This window comes from Acanthochromis polyacanthus, chromosome 17, assembly GCF_021347895.1.
Source record: "Acanthochromis polyacanthus isolate Apoly-LR-REF ecotype Palm Island chromosome 17, KAUST_Apoly_ChrSc, whole genome shotgun sequence".
Classification (NCBI taxonomy): Eukaryota; Metazoa; Chordata; class Actinopteri; family Pomacentridae; genus Acanthochromis; species Acanthochromis polyacanthus.
The window spans coordinates 32,550,957-32,571,508 of record NC_067129.1 but is presented as its reverse complement, the minus strand read 5'-3'; the positions used below and the strand labels follow the sequence as shown (position 1 = coordinate 32,571,508).

Sequence of the window (20,552 nt, the reverse complement as noted above, 5' to 3'; positions counted from 1 at the left end):
ATGCATAATAATTCTTATTTAAAATATTATGTTGATTAAAAAAAGCCCACAATTACGAGAGACTTCAATGAAAAAAAATACAAAAAATTAGATTTAAATTTCATTTCAACTGTTTGATTTTAGATTCAATTTGGTCATCAGGGGGGTGGGACAAGAGAAAAATGGCATTTTGGAGGAACTGCAGACTTATTGGTGTTCTTAAAAACATTTTCAAACTTTTATTCTCTTAGTTTTTGAGATTTGTAGATAAATATATTTACACAACATGTTTTAGTATTTTGTACATGGATTATTTGAAATTTGATTGGTGGGACGTAAAACGTCCCCCAATCCTGGAATGACCCACAAGGGGAAGCTGTAATTATAATCTCCACATTAGCTTGACCAACTAAAAGCTCTGCCTGCTCCTCAAGGACAAACTTTTGCAGCTGAGTGTTTAGGTTTCTGGTCGTGTGACACTGAATCATAAACCTGCAATACTTCAGGGCCAAGCTGTGAAAACCTGCGTCTGCACAAAGCGTTTGTATTTTTGGAAGTGAACAATTTTCACAGCTAAAGGCTACCGAGCGTGTGCCGACTTACCTGGCACTGTAACTTGAATGATTTCCCCGTCTGGAGGCTCCGTTTTAATCCTCCTCAAAGGAATGCAATCTCCTGAAGGACCTGCGGGGATTGAACAGTTCATTCAGCGCCAGTTCCCATCAGTGTGTGGCACTGTGTTTTATGGCAGCGTTAAAACAGATTTAAGCAGGCGATAGAATGTGTTGGAAGTGATCGAACTGCAAAACACGGCGGGAAAGAGACTTTCAAGGACTGTTAGAACTCATATTTAAGACTCGGGGTTCAAATCATTTGTAAATTCAGGCGGCAAAACATGATGAAGAGTTTAGAAAGCACATACCTGCTTCACAGTCAGCCAGAGGACTTACACAAGCACTTGTGGATCTGTGGAGTAAAACAAAACGTGTTGGTGATTTGCAAATGGAAAAACTGATTCACTAGAAAGCTTTTTCTCCCAGCATGACTTAAGCTTAGAGGTTTCACTTTTGCATTAATGTTTGTCATGGTTTCATCCAGACAAAGCCACCAAAGTGGTGCAGAAAGCCAAAGTATCTGCAGATTACAGTGGTGGAAAAAAGTTTTCAGACACCCTTAAATTTTTACACAATTTCAAACATTATCATGAAATACTTGTGGAAAAATCTTCTTTGTATTTCAAAAGGTGTGGCTACATTAGACGGTCACAAACAAATACAAATGCTTTTTTTTTTTGCTTTGTTGTTTACAAGAAAAACTAACAAAACTAAATTCTACCAAAATGACCCATTAATCAAAGTTTCTTATTTTTATGGAACCAACTAATTTGAAGTTTTTAATGGCTGTTTTAGGATTTGTTTAGTATTATGGCTGTGATTGAACTAAAATGAATTGCACTTGAAGACCTAAGACCATTCTTAATGCAATATACATGTAAATGTATGGGGTGTCCCAAAACTTTTTTCCACTACTGTATGTGTCATAAACACAAGTTTGGCATAAGATAAGATAAGATAAGATAAGATAAGATAAGATAAGATAAGATAAGACAAGATAAATTTCATTCATCCCGGAGTAACTTATTTTGCCAGAGTGCAATACAATAAACAAAGGCTAGTGGAAAATGCACAATTACACAGAGGTTACTAGTAAAATAGAAATAACAAAGAATACAAAGTACAAAATGCACTAATAAAAGACTAGCTCTAAATCCGCCATGCAACATGATTAAACTGAAGCTAACAAACTGTGAAAAGAACACAGAGCGTTTTTCTGTTAGATCCTGGTCGAGCCTTTCTCCATGTTGGGGGATTATTTATTAGAATAATTAACTATTAAAAAAATCACACCATTCTCAATTCTCTAATTTCTGGCACACCGGTAACATTGATCCACACTCCAGCCCTGTAGGTGGTGGTAATGAAGCTGAAGTCTGTTTACCAGGCGCAAGAAGATACACAGGACATACTGACATCAGCGCACAACAAAGTTTGGTGAACAGTGATGGAAGACGAGAACACGTTGAGCTTGTTGGGCGGAAAGTTTTCTTTTATAAATCTTCCTGATGGCAGCTTGGATAAGCGTGGTTGAGTGCAATTTGTGCAACAAAGAGTTTTCTGATCACCACAGCACTAAAAACCAACGGTATCACCTCAGTGTAAAACATGTTGCCGTTAGCACCAGAGCTAATGTTAGCTACGACAGTCCTGGTACAGGTAAATGGTGTAGCCATCCCATAATAGACCACTTTTCAGACACTGAAAGTGCTTGAGTTTACAAAAAGCGTTCAAATGTTGAATATAATCGCTATAATTAAACTTTGAGTTTGCAGTAATCTGTGAATGTAGTCGACAGATGAAAAATGCAGATAAATAGAAATGAAACAAACATTTTTGTTGTTTAAGTTCACGTGTCTATTCATTCAGTCTTCAATCAAAATTTATTTGAATTGAAAAACTTCACTTATTGAGTCAAATATTGCTATTTGACAAAAAAATGTGATTAATCATGATTAATTAATTACAAAGCTTGAAATGAATTAGATTAATAAAATCGCATCCCACCACTAGTTTTGAACAAAGTAAACTTCTATTTTCGGGGATATTTCAGTTTGTAATAGATGTATATAGGACAAAGTGAAGGAGAAAGGTCTATTGTGATTTTGGCAACTTTTGCTCTGTGTGATGTTTTTGGAATGCGACTGGTGCTAAAATAAAGAAAACACCCTCTTTAAATCACTTTACACAACTCAAAGTGTGTGTGTTAAAGCACCTCTGTGCAGTATAGACAATAATGTGTTGAAATTAATACAGAAATGTTACTAAAATCTTGATCTAGTAGGATTACTGCAGAAAAATGCGCTTTAAGACACATTCAGATCCCATCAGATGAACTGAAAAAAGCATTTCTGAATGGGGCTTTAGGTCTGCAGACATCTTTTGAGACTGTATGATAAGAAATTAAATGGTTTCTAAGCCAAATATTGGTTATTTTCAGATACTTAACATGAGTTTGTTAAATAATGCTGATTGTACTTACTTTTGCTAAGCTGAAAAAAACTAAAATTGACTGTATTGTTCTCTTTAACCAGCATTCACAAACTGCTGTTCTACCAAACTATAAACAACCAAAACCTGAAATACTGTATGAATTAAAGGCTGTAGCTAAAATTAAGCTGATCACAGCTGGCCTCAACAGAGAAACATACATTATAAATTCTGTTCCACACAACAGTCAGCGTATTTAAACTATTTAATTACTATGAGTTATGCCAGATACTAAAGCAGCACCGCCTGGCTGTTGTGTCATAAACTCCACGTTGTAAACAAAGTCTGCGGGGCGGCACTAAGATTGTGCGTGGGCTGCACTCCGACCTGCTGCTGTGAGGATTGCTGACCAGCTCGGCGGTGGTGGGCGGGATGCTCAGACTGTCGGGGAAGCTGTCTTCAGGCGTGGAGCCCACGTCATGCTTGCCCTCCTCCCTTGCAATCTTGCCGGCAGCTTCAACAAACAAGACACAGGCGATAAACAAACAGCGTATTAGCAGAGAACATCTGTGGGGCGGAAATATATAAATAAAGACCCGACGGAGCGCTGTTCTGTTAGCCAGTTACTGTAATTAATTGTCAAGATCCTGACAAATGTCATCCGGCTAAACGCCCGAGTGAAGAGCCAACATGGAAAGCGACCAAAACAATTACATTTTTACCCAAAGTTCTCTCTTGAAAATCAGTAGATCATTCCTCATGTTAATGAAAATGCGGTCTGTGTTTGGGCGAGAAGCCAAATTGGCTCTAATTTTCTCTCCACCTTTACTGGAATGTCGATGTTTGTGAGGCCCAATCAGTTGACTTAACAGTGATTACTACCTCACAAGTTCAGGGGGGTAAAACTAAAGCAACAATAAATACTACTAGGTGAGGGGGATAAGCTAAAAAAAGCACATTTGTTGTCTTTATTTTGAAAAATGGCTAGCTCGTCTTCCCATTGTGTCCGTCTGTGTTTGTTTCCTGCACTTGATGCTAAATGAAGCCGTCAATCTGCCAAAAATAATTTTAAAAAAAACAAACGTCCCTGGACAGCTTCTTTAAAAAGAGGGAGAGTTGATGCTGAGACATCCCCCTCGGGGATAAATAAAGTTTATCTGAATCTGAATCTAAATTTTATTTGTTTAAGACTCATTTTTGAAAATATTTTAAAAAAAGATCATTATCAATCCGTCAAGGAACGCAGTGGAGTAACAATGATCTCTCGTTTATCTGTTTCCAACATTACTCAAAAACAGATTCGGATGAAACTTTCAGGGAAGGTCAGAAATGGCAGAAGGACCAAGTGATTACATTTTGGCAGTGATGCGGCTTATAGTCTGGATCCACTGATCAGTTAAAAGACTTCTGTATCATTGTGAGATAGCAGCACGGCGTCACTGTAAAGGCTAGGTTATGCTTCCTGCACGAACGTGACGTGCAGAAATGAGACACTCAGAATTCACACAAGAGAACGCGTGTGGCTTTTATCCTCCATGTGGCGTCTTCTCCCAAACTGCAGGGGCCAGTGTATCACAAACACACGTCTAACTAGTCTACTCTGGTGCTAAACTAGAGTAGAAGACGTTTGCCATTATTTACACCACTTACAGCACAGCATTTTACCCAATAGTTGCATTTTAGCAGTTAGTTTTAATTTAACACCATGAATTGTTCATAACCCGGTTACCACAGTGATCTCTGTGTGATGAATCCTATAAATGCCCGTATTTCTGGATTTCTGCTGCAAGGAGCTCCTGTTCTTCTGCCATGTTTTACCACAGACTGTGTGTTTTCCACACATCTCCGTCTGCGTTGTTAGAAAAATTTGGAGGTGCGCTGCTTAAGAAGAGCCGCGTGAGGGGGCGTGGCTGCTACAATGATGTAATTCGAGCTTAAAAAGCTCAGCTATGACTACAGGTGAACACTACATCAGCTGCCTGCTGACAATCACGTGATTACGATCCCACTACAAATCTAACGCTGTGGATTTATTGGGACTTATTCATCAGAAATGATACAAGTTACAATTGATAAAGTTGTGGGGATGTTTCCCATCAATTCCCGCCCCCCGGTACATATTTAGGTCACATGATTCAGTATCCGTACATAACGTACACATGTAGAACACACACCTGTGCTCAGCACAACGCCACTTTTTTATTAAAGATTTAATCTGTCGGAAATGACACAATGACCGAGCAGCCTTGGAGGAGCACTGCGCTCTCTGAGTGCTTTTCTTGTTTGTTATGAGTACAATGACCGGTCCTTATTGTCTTGCTTAAATCCGGTCTGTGGTGCAAATAAACTGCGTATAAACATTGACAAATTAAAACCCCCTCTGCCACAGAAACCTTTCCATTTCCCACATTCTCAAGTGCAATTAGGGACACCGGTGTGAGGATAAAAACAAAGTGAATGGGGCTCTTACCAGTGAAAATCCTTTCATCAAACATTCTGGAATACAAAAACAAAGACAGGCTGTTAGTCACCAAACACCATTTCAGCTCTCAGGGCAAAAAACCTGATGCAAACATGTGGAGGAACGCTTCATTAACAGCTATTTAGGCACATTAACTGCCTCTTTAAGCAATCAGTCAAAAAATAATCAAGTAATGGAGTCATTTCTTTTGTTATCATCGAATCCCTGCGACTAAAAATAACTGTGGTTGTGATTGTCGCCTGGACCGCTTCCCCTCCTGCTGGCAGATGCTCCCACTCTGTCTGTCTGCCACCGAAACACTCAAGCCCTACTGCGATTAGAATTAATCTTTGGACACAATTGTTTCTTTAGGTCTGTGTTTACTTGCACTTGTTTGTTAAAATCATGAATCAGGCGGCATAGTTGGGCGTTTATAATTTCCATCTATAATTAATTCACCACCTCACTCACACAGTCAAATGACCTAATTTTATACTAGGTCATCACAGAACAGTCTGCAGGCTTTACACGGTGCTCATGACACCACAAAACACACTAATAATTGGATAAAATGGAGCAACATTTGACCTGGAGGTGTATAATGTGTCCACTGACCATTCAGGACATGTCTGATTTTGTAGAATGCATATTATTGGATTCTAACTTTGCAATTTGTATTTATAAGCACCTCTCCTGCTCTCTGTCGACCTAAAGATTTTGTGATTTTTGAATGACAGAAAGCAAAGGGAGGATTACTTTGGAAGATCAGTTCTTTTTCATGTATTTCTTTACAAAAGTTCATGTTTTAGTTTTGCTATCAATAGCAACAGGCCACAGATTTTTACCATGTGACAGTTGGTGGCAACTAAATCATTCAAGGCTTCACAGTTGCATGAAGGTGCACAGAATTTTCTTTTTTTTTTACAGTCTGTTTACAGTAAACGGTTCATTTTTGGCAAATATTTAAATAAGACACATAGAAAAAATGGATATTGACAAAATATTTTTATTTTAAGCTGAGTTTTCTTTAGCAAGGGATAACTTGCCAACTTGATTGCTTCCTTTTCAAGATGTAAATGTTAATAACTTAAACACAGTAATCTGTTGGGTTTGAAAGGATGTTATCTTTTAAAGAAACTGTCATTTATCACAGCCTGAAACTGTAAAAAAGGACAGTTTCTTTAAACGATAACATCCTTTCAAACCCAACAGATTACTGGGTTTAAATGGTTAACATTTACATCTTGAAAAGGAAGCAATCAAGTTGGCAGAAGAGCTACAGACTAAGTGTTGATAGTTGGACATGCACACTGTGGCATGGGATTTGTGTTTGCTTATTATTAGGAATGCTATCTTGTTAGCATTTTAGCATTTTAGCGTTCTATGTTGTCTGAGGCTGAAATTGCATTTAGTTTTTGGATATCATCCCATGTACTCAAGAGTTGGACAAATGGAAGTTCTGCTAGACAAAAAGCAGAAGACTCTAAATATATCTACCAAATTAAATCCATAGCTAATGCAGACCATATTTCACTCTGGACCACGTTGTTGTGGCGTCGTCAGCCACCAACCATGTCGCCTTTGCCACAGCTAAACCTCTGGTTTGCTCAATGAGTCTCTTTACAGGCAAATATCTAAACAAGACATGTAAAAAAAATGGAAATTGACCAAATACTACTATTTTAAGCTGAGTTTTCTTTAGCGAGGGATATCAGAAAGCTTGAAATCCCCAAATCCTCTGTCTGTATAGTTTCTGGCTTTGATAAATGGCAATTTCTTTCAAAGACAACGTCTCTTTCAAACCCAACAGATCATTGGGTTTAAATGATTAACATTTACATCTTGAAAAGGAAGTAAGTTGGAAGTAAGAGCTACAGACGAAGTTAGGAAGCGAGAAAGTGTTGATAGTCAGACAAACATTGCAGGATGGGATTTGTGTTTGTTCTGCATTATTATTAGGAATGCTATCTTGTTAGCATGCTAGCATTTTAGTGTTCTGAGGCTTTATTTTTTGGATATCATCCCATGTGCTCAAGAGTTGGACAAGTGGAAGTTCTGATGGATAAAAAGCAGATGATTCTAAATATATCTACCAAATTCAATCCATAATTAATGGTGACCATATTTCACTGTGGACCACATTGTTGTGGCGTCTTTGCTAAAGCTAAACCTCTATTTTGCTCAATGAGGTTTTCATAATTAACACAAACCAGACACGCTCAAGTACATATGGCTCTATTTGCCTACAACTTTGAAATAAAACCACTCACACCATGGAAATAGAACTGGGCCGTTATTACATCTGATAATATCTGGGAACAATTAATACCATGGCGGCTGCAATAAATTAAAACTAAATTTGTTTAAAAATGATCGCAGTCAGTCAACAATGAACGTAGCAAAGAAGCACATCGGAGGCCTGCATCTGGAACATCCCTCAAAGACAATGGCGATGTGATGTAATTCTGAATTAATCACATTTTCAATCTTTCCTAATTGTATTAACAGTAATGAGCTGCCTGCAGGATTCGTTAAAAGATGTGTTATCTCAAACAAGGCATGGTGGCTCATTTAAATTAGTTTAAACAAATCGATGGAGGAGCAGCCATTAGCGCAATATGCTGGCAAAGAAAAGTCATTTGGGACATGAATGGAAATGGTTTACCAGTCAGCGGGACACCGTGTGCGGAAAAAACAGACGTTTCACAGACAGATGGTTTGGGCTGGCTTGGTTGGTAGCTGCTTATTAAAAATCTTTTCCAAATGAAAGTTTCAGAAGCGATGCCATCCTGTAGTTTGGCGATAATTAAGTATCAAGTGGGTAAACTATGATCTGCACTCAGTGACTGAATTAGACTTTCATGAAAGTATGCATTAGTGTGTCTCCTCGAAAATCTAATATTGCGTTACTTAAAACAGTCTGGCGACACAAACGCATCCGGAAAGTTTACAGCACAAAAATGCAACTTTCCCCACTGCTTCTTTCTTTCTCTCTCTTGCCAGTTGCCGTCTTAAAGCATTAGTTACCGTTTGACTATGAAGCGGATTCCGTGGCGTTCGTCCAGGATGCGCTTGAGCTTAGGAACGCCGTACGTGCACGGCCTCTTGAAGGGGATCTGGTCGGGGATGCCAATGATCTCCACGGCCCCGGGATCGCAGGCGATTTTACGATAAGGGACAGGCACCATGTGATCCAGACCCAGAGCCTCAGCTGGGGGCAGAAAAAGGTGAACAAGAATTAGGTTTTACACTGGCACACATTGCAGATAATGAAAGAACACTGTTTAGATGTTCAGTAATGCTCTATGTCAGGAATGTCGTTCAGGGGCAATGTTCAGCCCGATTTGATCTCAAGTGAGCAGTAAAATCACAACATAATAACCTATAAACAACAACAACTCCAAGTGTTTCCTTTGTTTTAGTGCAAAAAAGTACATTCTGAAAATGCTCACATTTAATGAAACATTCTGTACAACCTGACATTTCTGCAGAAAAGTAAATTCAATTTCAACAATATTTTGCCTCAGTTTATCATTTACACATTAGAACCTACAAAGGCCCAAAACATTCAGTCATAGGTATCTGAAACTGAATGATATGGTGTTTTACTTTATGATCAAAAGGACAAAAGTCAGACAAAAAAGACAAAAAACAACAAAAACAGGGCAAAATATTCCAAAAATGAGACACAAAATATCAAAAATGAGAAACAAAATGACAAAAAATGAGGCAGACAACATGAAACAAAACAAAAAAGCGACAAAAAAATTTGACAAAAGCGTTACAAAGCGACAAAAATGGACATGCGACAAAAACGAGACAAAAATTACACAAATGAGACCCAAAAAAACACAAAATAATAAAAAAAACAATGAATAAACTAAAACAACAAAAAGACAAAAACACGAGACAACAAAAGTCAGACAAAAAAAAACAACAAAAGCTGGACAAAATATTACAAAAATGAGACACAAAATGACAAAAGTGAGAAACAAAAGAACAAAAAATGAACCACACAACAAAACAAGACAAAAAATCACACAGGACACAAGACAAAAATTGCACAAATATGACAAAAAAGAACAGAAGTGAGAAACAAAATGCCAAAAAATAGACAAACGACACAAGGGAGACAAAAAAAACACAAAACAACAAAAACATGAGACAAACGACAGAAGCCAGACAATAAAACACAAAAAACAACAAAAACAAAATATTACAAAAATTAGACACAAAATGACCAAAGAACAATGAACAATTTAGTATTTTATGAACAAAACAACTTGTCTAGAAATTATTTTAAATTTACAATTTGCAGTTAACGTCTTCTCTGTAGTTTTAACTCTTTACAAAGTCATTCTGTGGGTCGGGTTGGACCCTCTGGCGGGCCGGTTTTGGTCCGCGGGCCTCATGTTTGACACCCCTGCTCTGAGATGTTGTTTCTTTTATTCAAACAGATACATCTGATACAACGATAATTTGCATGAGGAAAAGCTGCCTCCAGTGGGACGCACAGCCCCGTGGAAGATTTACAGAAGTTAAGATAATTCCGGCTAAATGAGAAATAAACTTTAAAGGAATGATAATTGGTGCTCTGGGCTGGGATTAAAAAAAACACACAACAGATCCCATGAGTCATAATGTGGAAGCTGTACGAGTGCACCGCAGGTGGTTTGCTTGTAAGCATTCTTCGACTGCCTTCAAATAAGCAGCAAAACAATGCAAAGATTTGAATAAGTGGGCTCATAATCAGCTGGATACTTCCTCTCGTCAAGCTGCTCTTTTGACTGCTTTGCTTGTAGGAGTTCGCTGTGGTTAAAAATGCATTTCTATGTATCGCTGAGGAAAAAGACGATCAAACCACAGCACTGACCCCAATCTATCAACATCCATAGATACGCAGAGAATCATCCCTGTGCACGAGGAGGCAGAGGTACCTTTTTTAATTGCACCCTGCATGTGATAATGCTGCAAAAAAATCAAGGGTTCTCCTCACCGTATCTGCTGTTGAACAAGATCTGAACGCATTCCCTCAACGTGTTGATGTCTTCAGTTTCCCGAATGAATGAGTCCCATTTTTCTGCAAGAGAAAAAAGTCAACAGCACCTGTCAATGCTGTGAAACATCTTTTACTAAAGTTTACAGGAGCTTTAGCATTCAAATGCATTCTATTTATCGCTGTGCTCAAGGTCTAAAATTAATCTTCTTCATCTACTCAATGTCAACTCGGTAAATCAGTGAAATCGTCTTAAAGGATTATTCTTGACATCTTAGTAGCTTAGCACCTAACGGTTAAGGGTTAGCACAGTTCAGCCTTGGTTCAGTAAACAATGCCTGGCTAACGTACATGTGAGTCTGCAAATCCAAGCGAGAGCACAAGAGGAGAAGCAAAACAAAGCATAGAAAATCCTCCTCTGGGACAGCAGATTTGAATTTCTCTTGTTTGACACGAACATTTGACAACATATTATGGTCTGACCGAGACTGGAGCTTGAGGCTGATGATGATGAATGTGTATAAATTCATTTGTTTTGTTTATATTTCCACATATTCCCTTAAACTTACTACTCCGCCAAGCAAGTGGAACCTCGGTGGAGTTCTGTGATGATCGGCATGCATTTGTCAGTTTGTTTGTCTCTCTGTTCACAACATTTCTGACGCATGAAATCTTTAAAAAAAATGACGTTGTGTGTGTTATGCATGCGTATGTTATGTACGGATACCGAAACATGTGACCTAAATATGTAGCGAGTGGCAGGAATTTATGGGACTCAGACACACCCCCACAATTTAATCAATTGTTCCTTGTATCATTTCTGATGGATAAGTCCTGATAAGTCCACAGCGGTGGATTTGTAGTAGGATCTCAATCATGTGATCATCAGCAGGCAGCTGGCGTAGTGTTCACTTGTTGTCATGGTTACAGTGACTCCGTGCCGCTATCTCACGATGATACGGAAATCTTTAACAAATCCATGGATCCAGATCAGAAGCCGCATCACTGCCAAAATCTAATCACTTGGTCCTGGTGTCATTTCTGACCTTCTGTGGAAATTGAATCCAAGTCCGTTGGTCCGTTTTTTAGTAACGTTGGACACAGACAGAGAGACAGACAGACAAACCAACACCGATCATCATATAACTGCACCGTTTCATGGCAGAGAAATAAACATCTCTGTAGAATTTCTTTTAAAAGAGGAGAGACTTGATGTTGACAGAAGAAAAAGTGAGTAAATATTTAGAAATAAGTAATTTTGTTTGTTTAGGACTCTTTTGAACAAAAAAAACGATCATTATTATTCTACCAAGGAATGTGACGATCGGCGTATGTTTGTCTGTCTGTCTCTGTCTTTCTGCAACATGACTCAAAAACAAACTAACGGATTTCGATGAAACTTTCAAGAAAGGTCCGAAATGATACAAGACCTAAGTTACTAGATTTTGGCAGAGATGTGGCTTATAGTCTGGATCCATGGATTTGTTAAAGATTTCTGTATCATTGTGAGATCGCAGCACGGCGTCATTGTAACTATGACAAGTCTGAATATTTGGATCTCAAAATAAATATTCTAAATATTCGCAGTACTGGATACTGTGCTACTCTACAATCTACACTTTTCTATGTTCTTGCATGTAGTGAGTTAAAAAGATTGGTACCACTCTCTCATGTCTGTAAATATGAAGCTACAGCCGTCAGATTCAATAGATTGTTGACCATGAACAGCTTGTCCAAAGCTAACAAAATCCTCCTACAGCTCACTAATTAACACGTCTGTTTAATTTGCACACAAACCGAAGTGTGAAAACATCAGGTATCAACTTCACAAGTGTCATCCAGGAAATGACTGCACCCAGTCGAGAATAAACCACAACTTGTGTTTTTTACACTCTTTTCGTATGTTTTCCAATCCAGACATAGCGTACTAATTATTGAGCTTCAGCGGTGCAGGCGGCTCGGTTTTGTTACCACTGGACAGGACCAGCTGTTTTCCTCTGCGTTCTGTCTTCATGCTAAGCTAAGCTAACCAGGTGCTGGTCAGTGTTTCGTATAAACAGCACAGACAGAGCAGAATGAAACTAGTGTGGCAAGACAATGTTGTTCAAATGTGACTAACTACCAACTACTGATATGCTGCAGCTGTAAAAAAAAATATTAAAATATCCTCAGTGAAGGTGTGAAGCAGGCATTGAAGCATGGTGGCAGTCTTTTATGTGAATCTCAAGCCACTTGAGAAGAAATCTAAGGAAAAAATCTCTTAATGTTGGCTTGAAACGTGGTGGGAAATGACAAAAAACTCCATATATATGGAACACAACTACAAATATACCGTAGAATTTTGCGTCACAACGGATGTCAGGGGTTTTCCCGCTCAGTCTGCCTGACTTTAATTATCTTTACCGATGTCTTCATGCTGTGCATTTAAAATACAGCCAGCCACACGTTTCTAATTAGTAATATAATCAAGTTTACCTGATTTTTCATGCACGATGGAGAAGAGTAATCTCTTAGAGATGTGGATGCCAGGAGGGCTCTGACCCTGCTCACCAGGTAGTCGTGTTGTCTCATCTAAAAAGACAAAGCAAATATATCCCTCACTCATTGTCTTAACTGGCTTAATGAATTAACAGCACATGTACCAGGAAACAATCAAACCTCCTGGGTCTTGTTTGCAGTGCTTTTCTACATTTCAAACATAAGTAAGTGATTCAAATGATTCCTTTTACAGATACAGCAAGCAAAAGTGCTGCTTGAATAAAATAATGAATTGTTACAGTAAACTGACTACAAAGCACGCTGGTAAATTCAACACATCTGGAGGCACACCGGAGGCGTCGGTTGAAGCACTCAGACTGAAACACTTTCTTTTATTGAGAGCTTTTACTTTTCATTATTACAACTGTTGTGTCAATCTTGAATTTTATACAGAAACAGCCTTTTCAAATTCACACAATACTGACAGAAAAAAAGAGAGACTGATTCAATGAGTCCGTATTCCACTGATCTCGACTCACCGCTGCTAGAACAGTCCTTGACGGTGCTGCTCTTGTCTGTTCCTGCTGTCCAGTTGGCCAGTCTGTCCTTGCCCAGGTTGAGGAGGGACATGGGTTTGAAGTCCAGCTTGCCGTCTGGGTGGGGTTTGGAGGACATGGGCATGCCGTACAGGAAGTTCGACAGAACCGAGTTGCTGGAAGTGGCGGGACTCGACGACGTGACTACCTGGGCGGTCGTCTTCCCCGGCCCGTGGCTGGTCTGTGTCATGACGGTGGTGGAAGAGTTGTGATTGACATCGGTGCTCGACTTGGCTTCTCGAGACAAATCTTCTGCTTGCCTGTGCAAAGATGAAAAAAAAAAACAATTAATCAACAAAATCGCTTGTGAAATGGCTCTTGGGTTATTTTAGCTTCAGTGGCTCTTTTTAGGACAAATTTATCTGCTTGGTTCTGAAATACCCTTTGATTACCTCTTAGAAAAAGTTAAGGGTTATTATTAATGGCATCAAGGCGGTTTCTGTGCTTTTCCAAAAAAACAGGCTATAAACAGACACAAATAAATTGCAGCACAGTTCCGCACGTATTTTCAGGCTGTTTATTTAACTTCATTATGCACTAGTAACGACAGGAAATTCCCAATTTGTTGTGGCAAAAGGCATGTGACAGTTAATATCAGCGCACATATGAGAAACTCTTTTGCTTCTAATTAAAGAACACTGAAATTACACTGACAACTAAATGGGTGAATATTTTACAGCTGGGATCTAATTAGGATTTAACGAGAGCTTGTGTAAGTACAAAAAAACAAACTGCAACACCCATTCTTTTGACACGATCTGGTGATCCTGACCAGCTTTGCAACACTCCTGCAAAGTGCTGGTTTACTTCACAACCAAGGATTTGAAGGATTTCTGCCATTTGAGATCCTTTTTAGGTGTTTTGATATCAGACAAGTATTCAAATTCATGTATCTTCATGGATCGCAAACTGAATGTCTTGTTTTCATACTGTTGTTGTATCATTTCCGACGGCTGACAGCCTGAAAACATTTGTGGTGGTAGTTACGGTAACATAATGTGGCCATTTGATATAGATGCGAACACAAACACGACGACCTTGCACTGAGCACAGGCGTGTGTTATGCATGTGTATGTTAAGCACGGATACTGAATCGCGAGACCTAAATATGTAGCGGGTGGCAGGAACTGATGGAACTCAGAAACACCCCCACATTTTAATCAATTGTTCCTTGTATTATTTTTGACGGATAAGTCCTGATAAGTCCGCAGTGGTGGATTTGTAGTAGGATTGTAATCATGTGATGGTCAGCAGGCAGCTGATGTAGCGTTCACTTGTTGTCATAGTAAAGCCTGTTTTATGCTAGCCACATCTGCGAAGTCCATGCGGCTCGGTGTGGACGAATTACATCATTTTAGCAGCCACGCCCCCATCTCAGGCGGAAAATTTCCGTGTTGTGCACCTCCAAATTTTTCTCACTACGCAGATGGAGACACATGATAAACTGGTGGAATAACAGGAGTTCCAAGCAGCAGAAGTTCAGAAAAACAGGCATTTATACGATTCATCACACAGAGTCACCGTGACAATGAACAATCCTTGGCGAGAAATTAAAACTAACTGTTGAAATCCAACTATTTGGTAAAATGCCATGTTGTTTATTTTTAATATATTTAACCTTTATTTTACCAGGTAAGTTACCTGAGAACTAGTTCTCACTTTTGACAACGACCTGGTGAAGAGGCAGCATACAACAAGATGAACAACAAAAACAGGTTACACACACAGAAAATCAGACAGTATGACAAAAACCAAATACACAGAGACTCGTAAAAGCAGAAAGTATTTTAAAAAAAGCTAAAAACAAGTGCAGTGGTCCTGAAGTGTTTTCCTTCCTGATTTTATAAATGACAAGAGTGATATGTATGAGAGTTTTAGGGACTTTTGTCGAGAGTTCCAGTCACTGGCGGCAGAAAACTGAAATGAGGTTTAGTCAATGCCAAAATCTGATCACTTGGTCCTTGTGTCACATCTGACCTTTTCATTTCATCCAAATCTGTTAGTCCGTTTCTGAGTAATGTTGCTAACATACAGACAAATAGACAGACCGACAGACCGACAGACAGAGACAGAGACAGAGACACAGACAGACCGACCGACAGACAGACAGACAGAGACAGAGACAGAGACAGAGACAGAGACAGAGACAGAGACAGAGACAGACAGACAAACAAATGTACGGCGATCGTCACATAACTCCACCGTTCCTTGGCGGAGTAACAAAGCCTCCTGTATTGTCTATTGTAGGTTTTGTGTTGTCATTTTGGGGCTGACTATTCAGAGTCCATATTACACATAGAAAATGCAGTCATTGAGACAGGTACACAGAGGAAGCAGGAGAACACGGCACAAATCACTGCTTTACAGCCACATATGTGTGTAAACCACCACAAACAACTTTGAAATTGGGCTAAGAGGCATCAAATTTGGCCCCTTCAGAGCTCGACTGGCTATTTTCTATCAATACATAATATGAAAAGACTTTTTTCTTTGCAACTGCCGTTGGCAAAACACATGTGACAGCTCCTCGTCCAGCCGCTGTTAAATATAACCAGTTATTTTTCGAGGCAAACATGTCCTGGGGAGAGTAATGTGTAAGCAGAGAGAGTGTTTTTCTCCAGCTGAAATAAAAGCCTGTCTATCCAGAACTAATACACGACAGCTTGTCTGCTACCAATAACTAACTGCAGAGGATATCAAGGTAACAGTGTGCTTCCAGCCACACATAAATAAGCATCTCTGCAAAGCATTAGAGGCTAAACTCCTGTGCCAGTCTTTTGTTTCCATACTGTAGGAATTAGATGTGACTATAAGAGAAAATCGTAAACAGATATTAGACTTCACCGTCTTACCTTTTTACTGTGAACTGAATGCGGTGGCTCTGTTCCAGGATCTTCATCAGTGTCTTAGTGTCGTACTCGGAGGGCTTCTTCAGGGCGACTCCTTCGGGCAAACCGTGGGCCACAACACAGCCGGGGTCCTTCTGGATCCACTCATAAGGCACAGGGACCAGGCTGCTCTTTCCTACAGCCTCACCTGCACATCACATGATGCAGTGTGAGAACTTTTCTATGCGGCATTACCGGAAAAAAACCTAAAGTGTTATCTAAGAGCGAAAATTACACTGTGTCTGCAATTATCTTGAAGAACGGGATAATAGGTGCTTCAGTGGAGAGCTGGCTGAGTTTGCTGACTTCTTTTTTCTTAATTCTTTACTTTTCAGTTATATCGGATTTGTAGTGATGGGTGCATTCACATGTGCCAGAATGTGCACAATAATTGTTATTTTTTCAGGATTTCCCATCTAAAAAAATAAAATGAAATACAATTCAATAAAATAAAAGAATCAGAAATGTGAACATCTTTATGAATACTAGGGAGTGACAATTACATTATCTTTAAATTTTTAGACTCAAAATTAAATTGGGCTTTTCAATTTTTATATACACAACCCATTTTTCCCAACATGCTACAAACCAGTCTTGTTTTTGATGGCCATTTCTTAGTTACAGATTTGTTACTTGCAGCCAACAAAACACTCAATAAATACTTCTCTTTCTTCTCCATTTCTGTGGTAAAGATCCAAAATAAACAGGTTTTATTATTCCAAACGGAATTAAACATTTAAAATGTCTTGCAGTGCTCCATGAACATCCTTCCAATACTGTCTAATAAGTGGTCAGTCCCATAGGATATGAAATGGTTTGCACGTTAGTCTCAGTCAATGCTTCATTCTGCTGGACGAAGGTCCAACAGAGAGAAGAAGTTCCATCATAGTGTGTTTTAAATGGAGTGAAAAAAAGTTTGCTGACTTCTTACTGTAAAGCACAGTGAAGACTTCTTCCACCATCTTCCTCAGAACAAAGATGTTGGACTGGGCGTCTGACGGAGCTCTCGGTTTGCCGTGCTCACCGTCCTTACTCGATTTGCCGAGATCGCCTTCCTGGTCTTTGGTATGGGCGTTTGCTGTGGTCAGGTTTTGCAGACATGGCGCCCCTGAAGCCACATGACAAGATTCACATTACAACAACTTTCCGGTTAACTTTCTTTACTATTTTCTTTACCCCAACAGAGATAGTTCCTTGTATTCGAAGAGGGGACAAAAAAACAACGAAACACAACAGATGATGGAGAGGCTTGTTCCTGAAAGTAATGAATATGCCACCTAAAATGAATGAGTTGTTTTTCTAAAAAGTGTGTTAGAGATAAATGTAAACAAATGGCAATTAAGAAGGTGACATTAAGCCATTCCATTCAAGTGTGTCTCGTTTGTTGTCGTTGAAGGACGTAACTGAAACCATAAACAAAAGGTTTATTTCTTTTCTGTTTCTTTACTGACAAAGCAAAATTGTGGTTGGAACAATTAATTTGAATTTGTAGAGAAAGAATAACTAAATGAAACTGCGTACAGTGACACCACGGCGCCCTGAACTGGTGCGACTGGTGAGTCTGAGAACAGTATTTGCTGTTTTGCGTTACCGCTCAAGGTCAACGGGTGGAGTTTAATGTCCCAACACTGATGTCTGACACACGGCTCAGCTTACAACCTTGCATGCTAGTTTGTTTATTGGAAATAAGTTCGGAATGAAGGGCTCTCAATTTGTGTAAGAGTAGTGTTTCAAGTATTTCACCTCCTGTCAGAGCCTACTGCAGAAAAACTGCACATAACCATCATATTGTGAATGTGTAAGAACTGAGACACGGGGTCAGAAGTGCTTTAAAATCGTTGCTATGCTTCATTAGTTTGTTCAGTTCTGTTCAGGAATGACTGATTTTACCCTCAAACTGCGACACTGACTTATATTGTCTTCTTTTAAATAAATCTAAGGCGTGCTTGCTGTTCAAAAAGTACCAAAAGTGGTCAGAAGTACTGACTGCAGTTTTACAAACACAACGCATCAAACAGTTTTTCTACATGCGATGTGACAAGACAGTTTGTAGATATATCCTTTTTTTACGATCACAGGCAAAATGTGATGACTGCACCTGCTTTGTTGATTTGATTATTTCATGTTAAAGTAATTTTCTGCTGAGCAAAGCTGCAAGCTGCTGCACTAACTGAAGCTTTTCCGTGAATCTGCATTTGTGCAATCACAAAACAAAAATGACTCAGGTGTATTTTATGTAACTGCCTCACAGCTGTAGCTGGAATGAGAGTGATCAATGCTCTATCAGGATGGAATAATAAAAAGCAAAACACAGAGCAGAGCTTACGGCAAAACTTGTAGAAATCTGTCTGGATTTCCCTCCTGGAGTTGAGGAACACTCTGCCCTTTTCTGTGCCGACAGCGATCACGCTGTCCTCATGAACGGTGACGCACGCCACCTCAGCATTGAGTTTAGACATCGCCATGCACTGCAAAGAAGCAAGGAGACAGGAATCATTTAGCCATAAATCATGACCAGAAACTCTGAAGACGACAGCTGCAAATCAGAAGTTCATTAGCAAAGCTTATATTAGAGGAAAAAACTGCATTCTTACTCTCTGGGCATGAAACAAGATATTTAATTCCATCCAGTGTATAATGCATATCCACGCAAACAAGACAGACTCACAACAATAATCTATTTTTCTAATTTACTGTGATTGCTCGGAGCAGTTAATCATTTTGGCACAGCAGATTAAGATTGTGAACGTACCACTGAGTCGAGGGCAGACACCAGGCTGGTGAGGATCTCCTGTCTGGCTGACACCAGCGGGACCTGGGGCTCGCCGCGGGAGTTCGTCCTGATGCCATCACATGCCAGCTTCCTCATCTGAGCCATGCCTCTGCGGGAATCAGATGAACACAGTTCAGGCAGGCAGCCACAGCGAGACATAGACAAACCCTGTATGTGTTTGTGGATGCACTCATGTACACATGCAGCAGCAACCTGCATTCAAAGCAGGTTCAGCATGTGGTTTGACTTTAAGCAAATATAAGCTTGCATTCAGAGCTTTATCGGGCTGCTACTGGAGGCTGGGGGTGGAATTAGGTAAAAAAGGAAAGAGGCTTTTTCCTCCTCTTGGACGCTTCCATCACACACTGACAGGTCAGAGTCTACAACCACACATAAAAATAACATGATGCTATCACGCTGACAGTGCTGGAGCTGAAAAGTCACACACGGTGAAAATCTACTTTCATTGTGTTTTGTATGTCTTAAAAATTTGGAGGTGTAAAACAAATGCTGTGAGAATACAACACTTACTGCCTTTCCTTAAAATAGACGGCCTCCCAGCTTTACACACCGTCAGAAATCTGTTCATTTTTAAAACAGGAGCTGAAGAACCAATAGTTGTCTACTAAAAAAAAAAAAATATTGCATAATACTGCCCCCTCACTGCCTGCTGCTTCCAAGGTGAACCAGCCAGAATGAGCAGCTGCCTCACAGTCCAGCAGGTGGATTTACTTTCTAGAGCTGCTTCTGCTAACTCTAAAATCTATCAGCCACAAGCAAAACACATTAAATGTTCTTCTGTTGGCTGCAAGAGTGAACACAAGAGTCTGCATGCACCTCCAGCACTGAAGGAACTGAAGATCAAGTGGATTACTTCTATCTTTGATGGCAACGTCGCTACAACAGGAAATTCCTCATTGTTATATATGGCATGTTGTGCAGCTATATTGTGCTGCTAATTACTCCGACAAGGCACGCAGTGACATTATGTGGCAATCGGCGTACGTTCATCTGTCTGTCTGTGAGCAACATTACTCAAAAATGGACTAATGGATTGACATGAAATTGTCAGGGAGTGTCAGGAGTAACACAAGGACAAAGTGTTTAGATTTTAGCAGTGATGTGACTTAGATTCTGGATCCATGGATTTGTTAAAGACTTCTGGATCATTTCCAGATGGTGTCACGTCACCACTGTAACTCTGACTACAAGTGAACACGATCCTCCTACAAACTACCACCGCTGTGGACCTATCAGGACTTATCCATCGGAAATCATACAACTGAGCAGCCTTGGCAGAGTATTGGACTGAGTGCTTTTCTTGTTGTTAACATTAG

The 20,552-nt window shown here is 39.6% G+C and overlaps 1 protein-coding gene across 1 annotated transcript in view; it reads right to left on the bottom strand.

Annotated features, from left to right (window-relative positions):
- Window positions 1-20,552, bottom strand: part of gtf2ird1 (GTF2I repeat domain containing 1) — a 52,130-nt gene that overhangs the window by 23,425 nt on the left and 8,153 nt on the right. The window contains exons 2-13 of the mRNA XM_051937382.1: window positions 19,195-19,324; window positions 18,769-18,910; window positions 17,374-17,550; window positions 16,407-16,590; window positions 13,498-13,814; window positions 12,956-13,051; window positions 10,481-10,564; window positions 8,512-8,695; window positions 5,494-5,519; window positions 3,411-3,537; window positions 902-945; window positions 583-663 (exon numbers count right to left, since the gene is read on the bottom strand). Coding sequence (XP_051793342.1) covers window positions 583-663; window positions 902-945; window positions 3,411-3,537; window positions 5,494-5,519; window positions 8,512-8,695; window positions 10,481-10,564; window positions 12,956-13,051; window positions 13,498-13,814; window positions 16,407-16,590; window positions 17,374-17,550; window positions 18,769-18,910; window positions 19,195-19,320 — 1,588 coding nt within the window. The 5' untranslated portion in view covers window positions 19,321-19,324. The remainder of the gene's footprint in view (window positions 1-582; window positions 664-901; window positions 946-3,410; window positions 3,538-5,493; window positions 5,520-8,511; window positions 8,696-10,480; window positions 10,565-12,955; window positions 13,052-13,497; window positions 13,815-16,406; window positions 16,591-17,373; window positions 17,551-18,768; window positions 18,911-19,194; window positions 19,325-20,552) is intronic.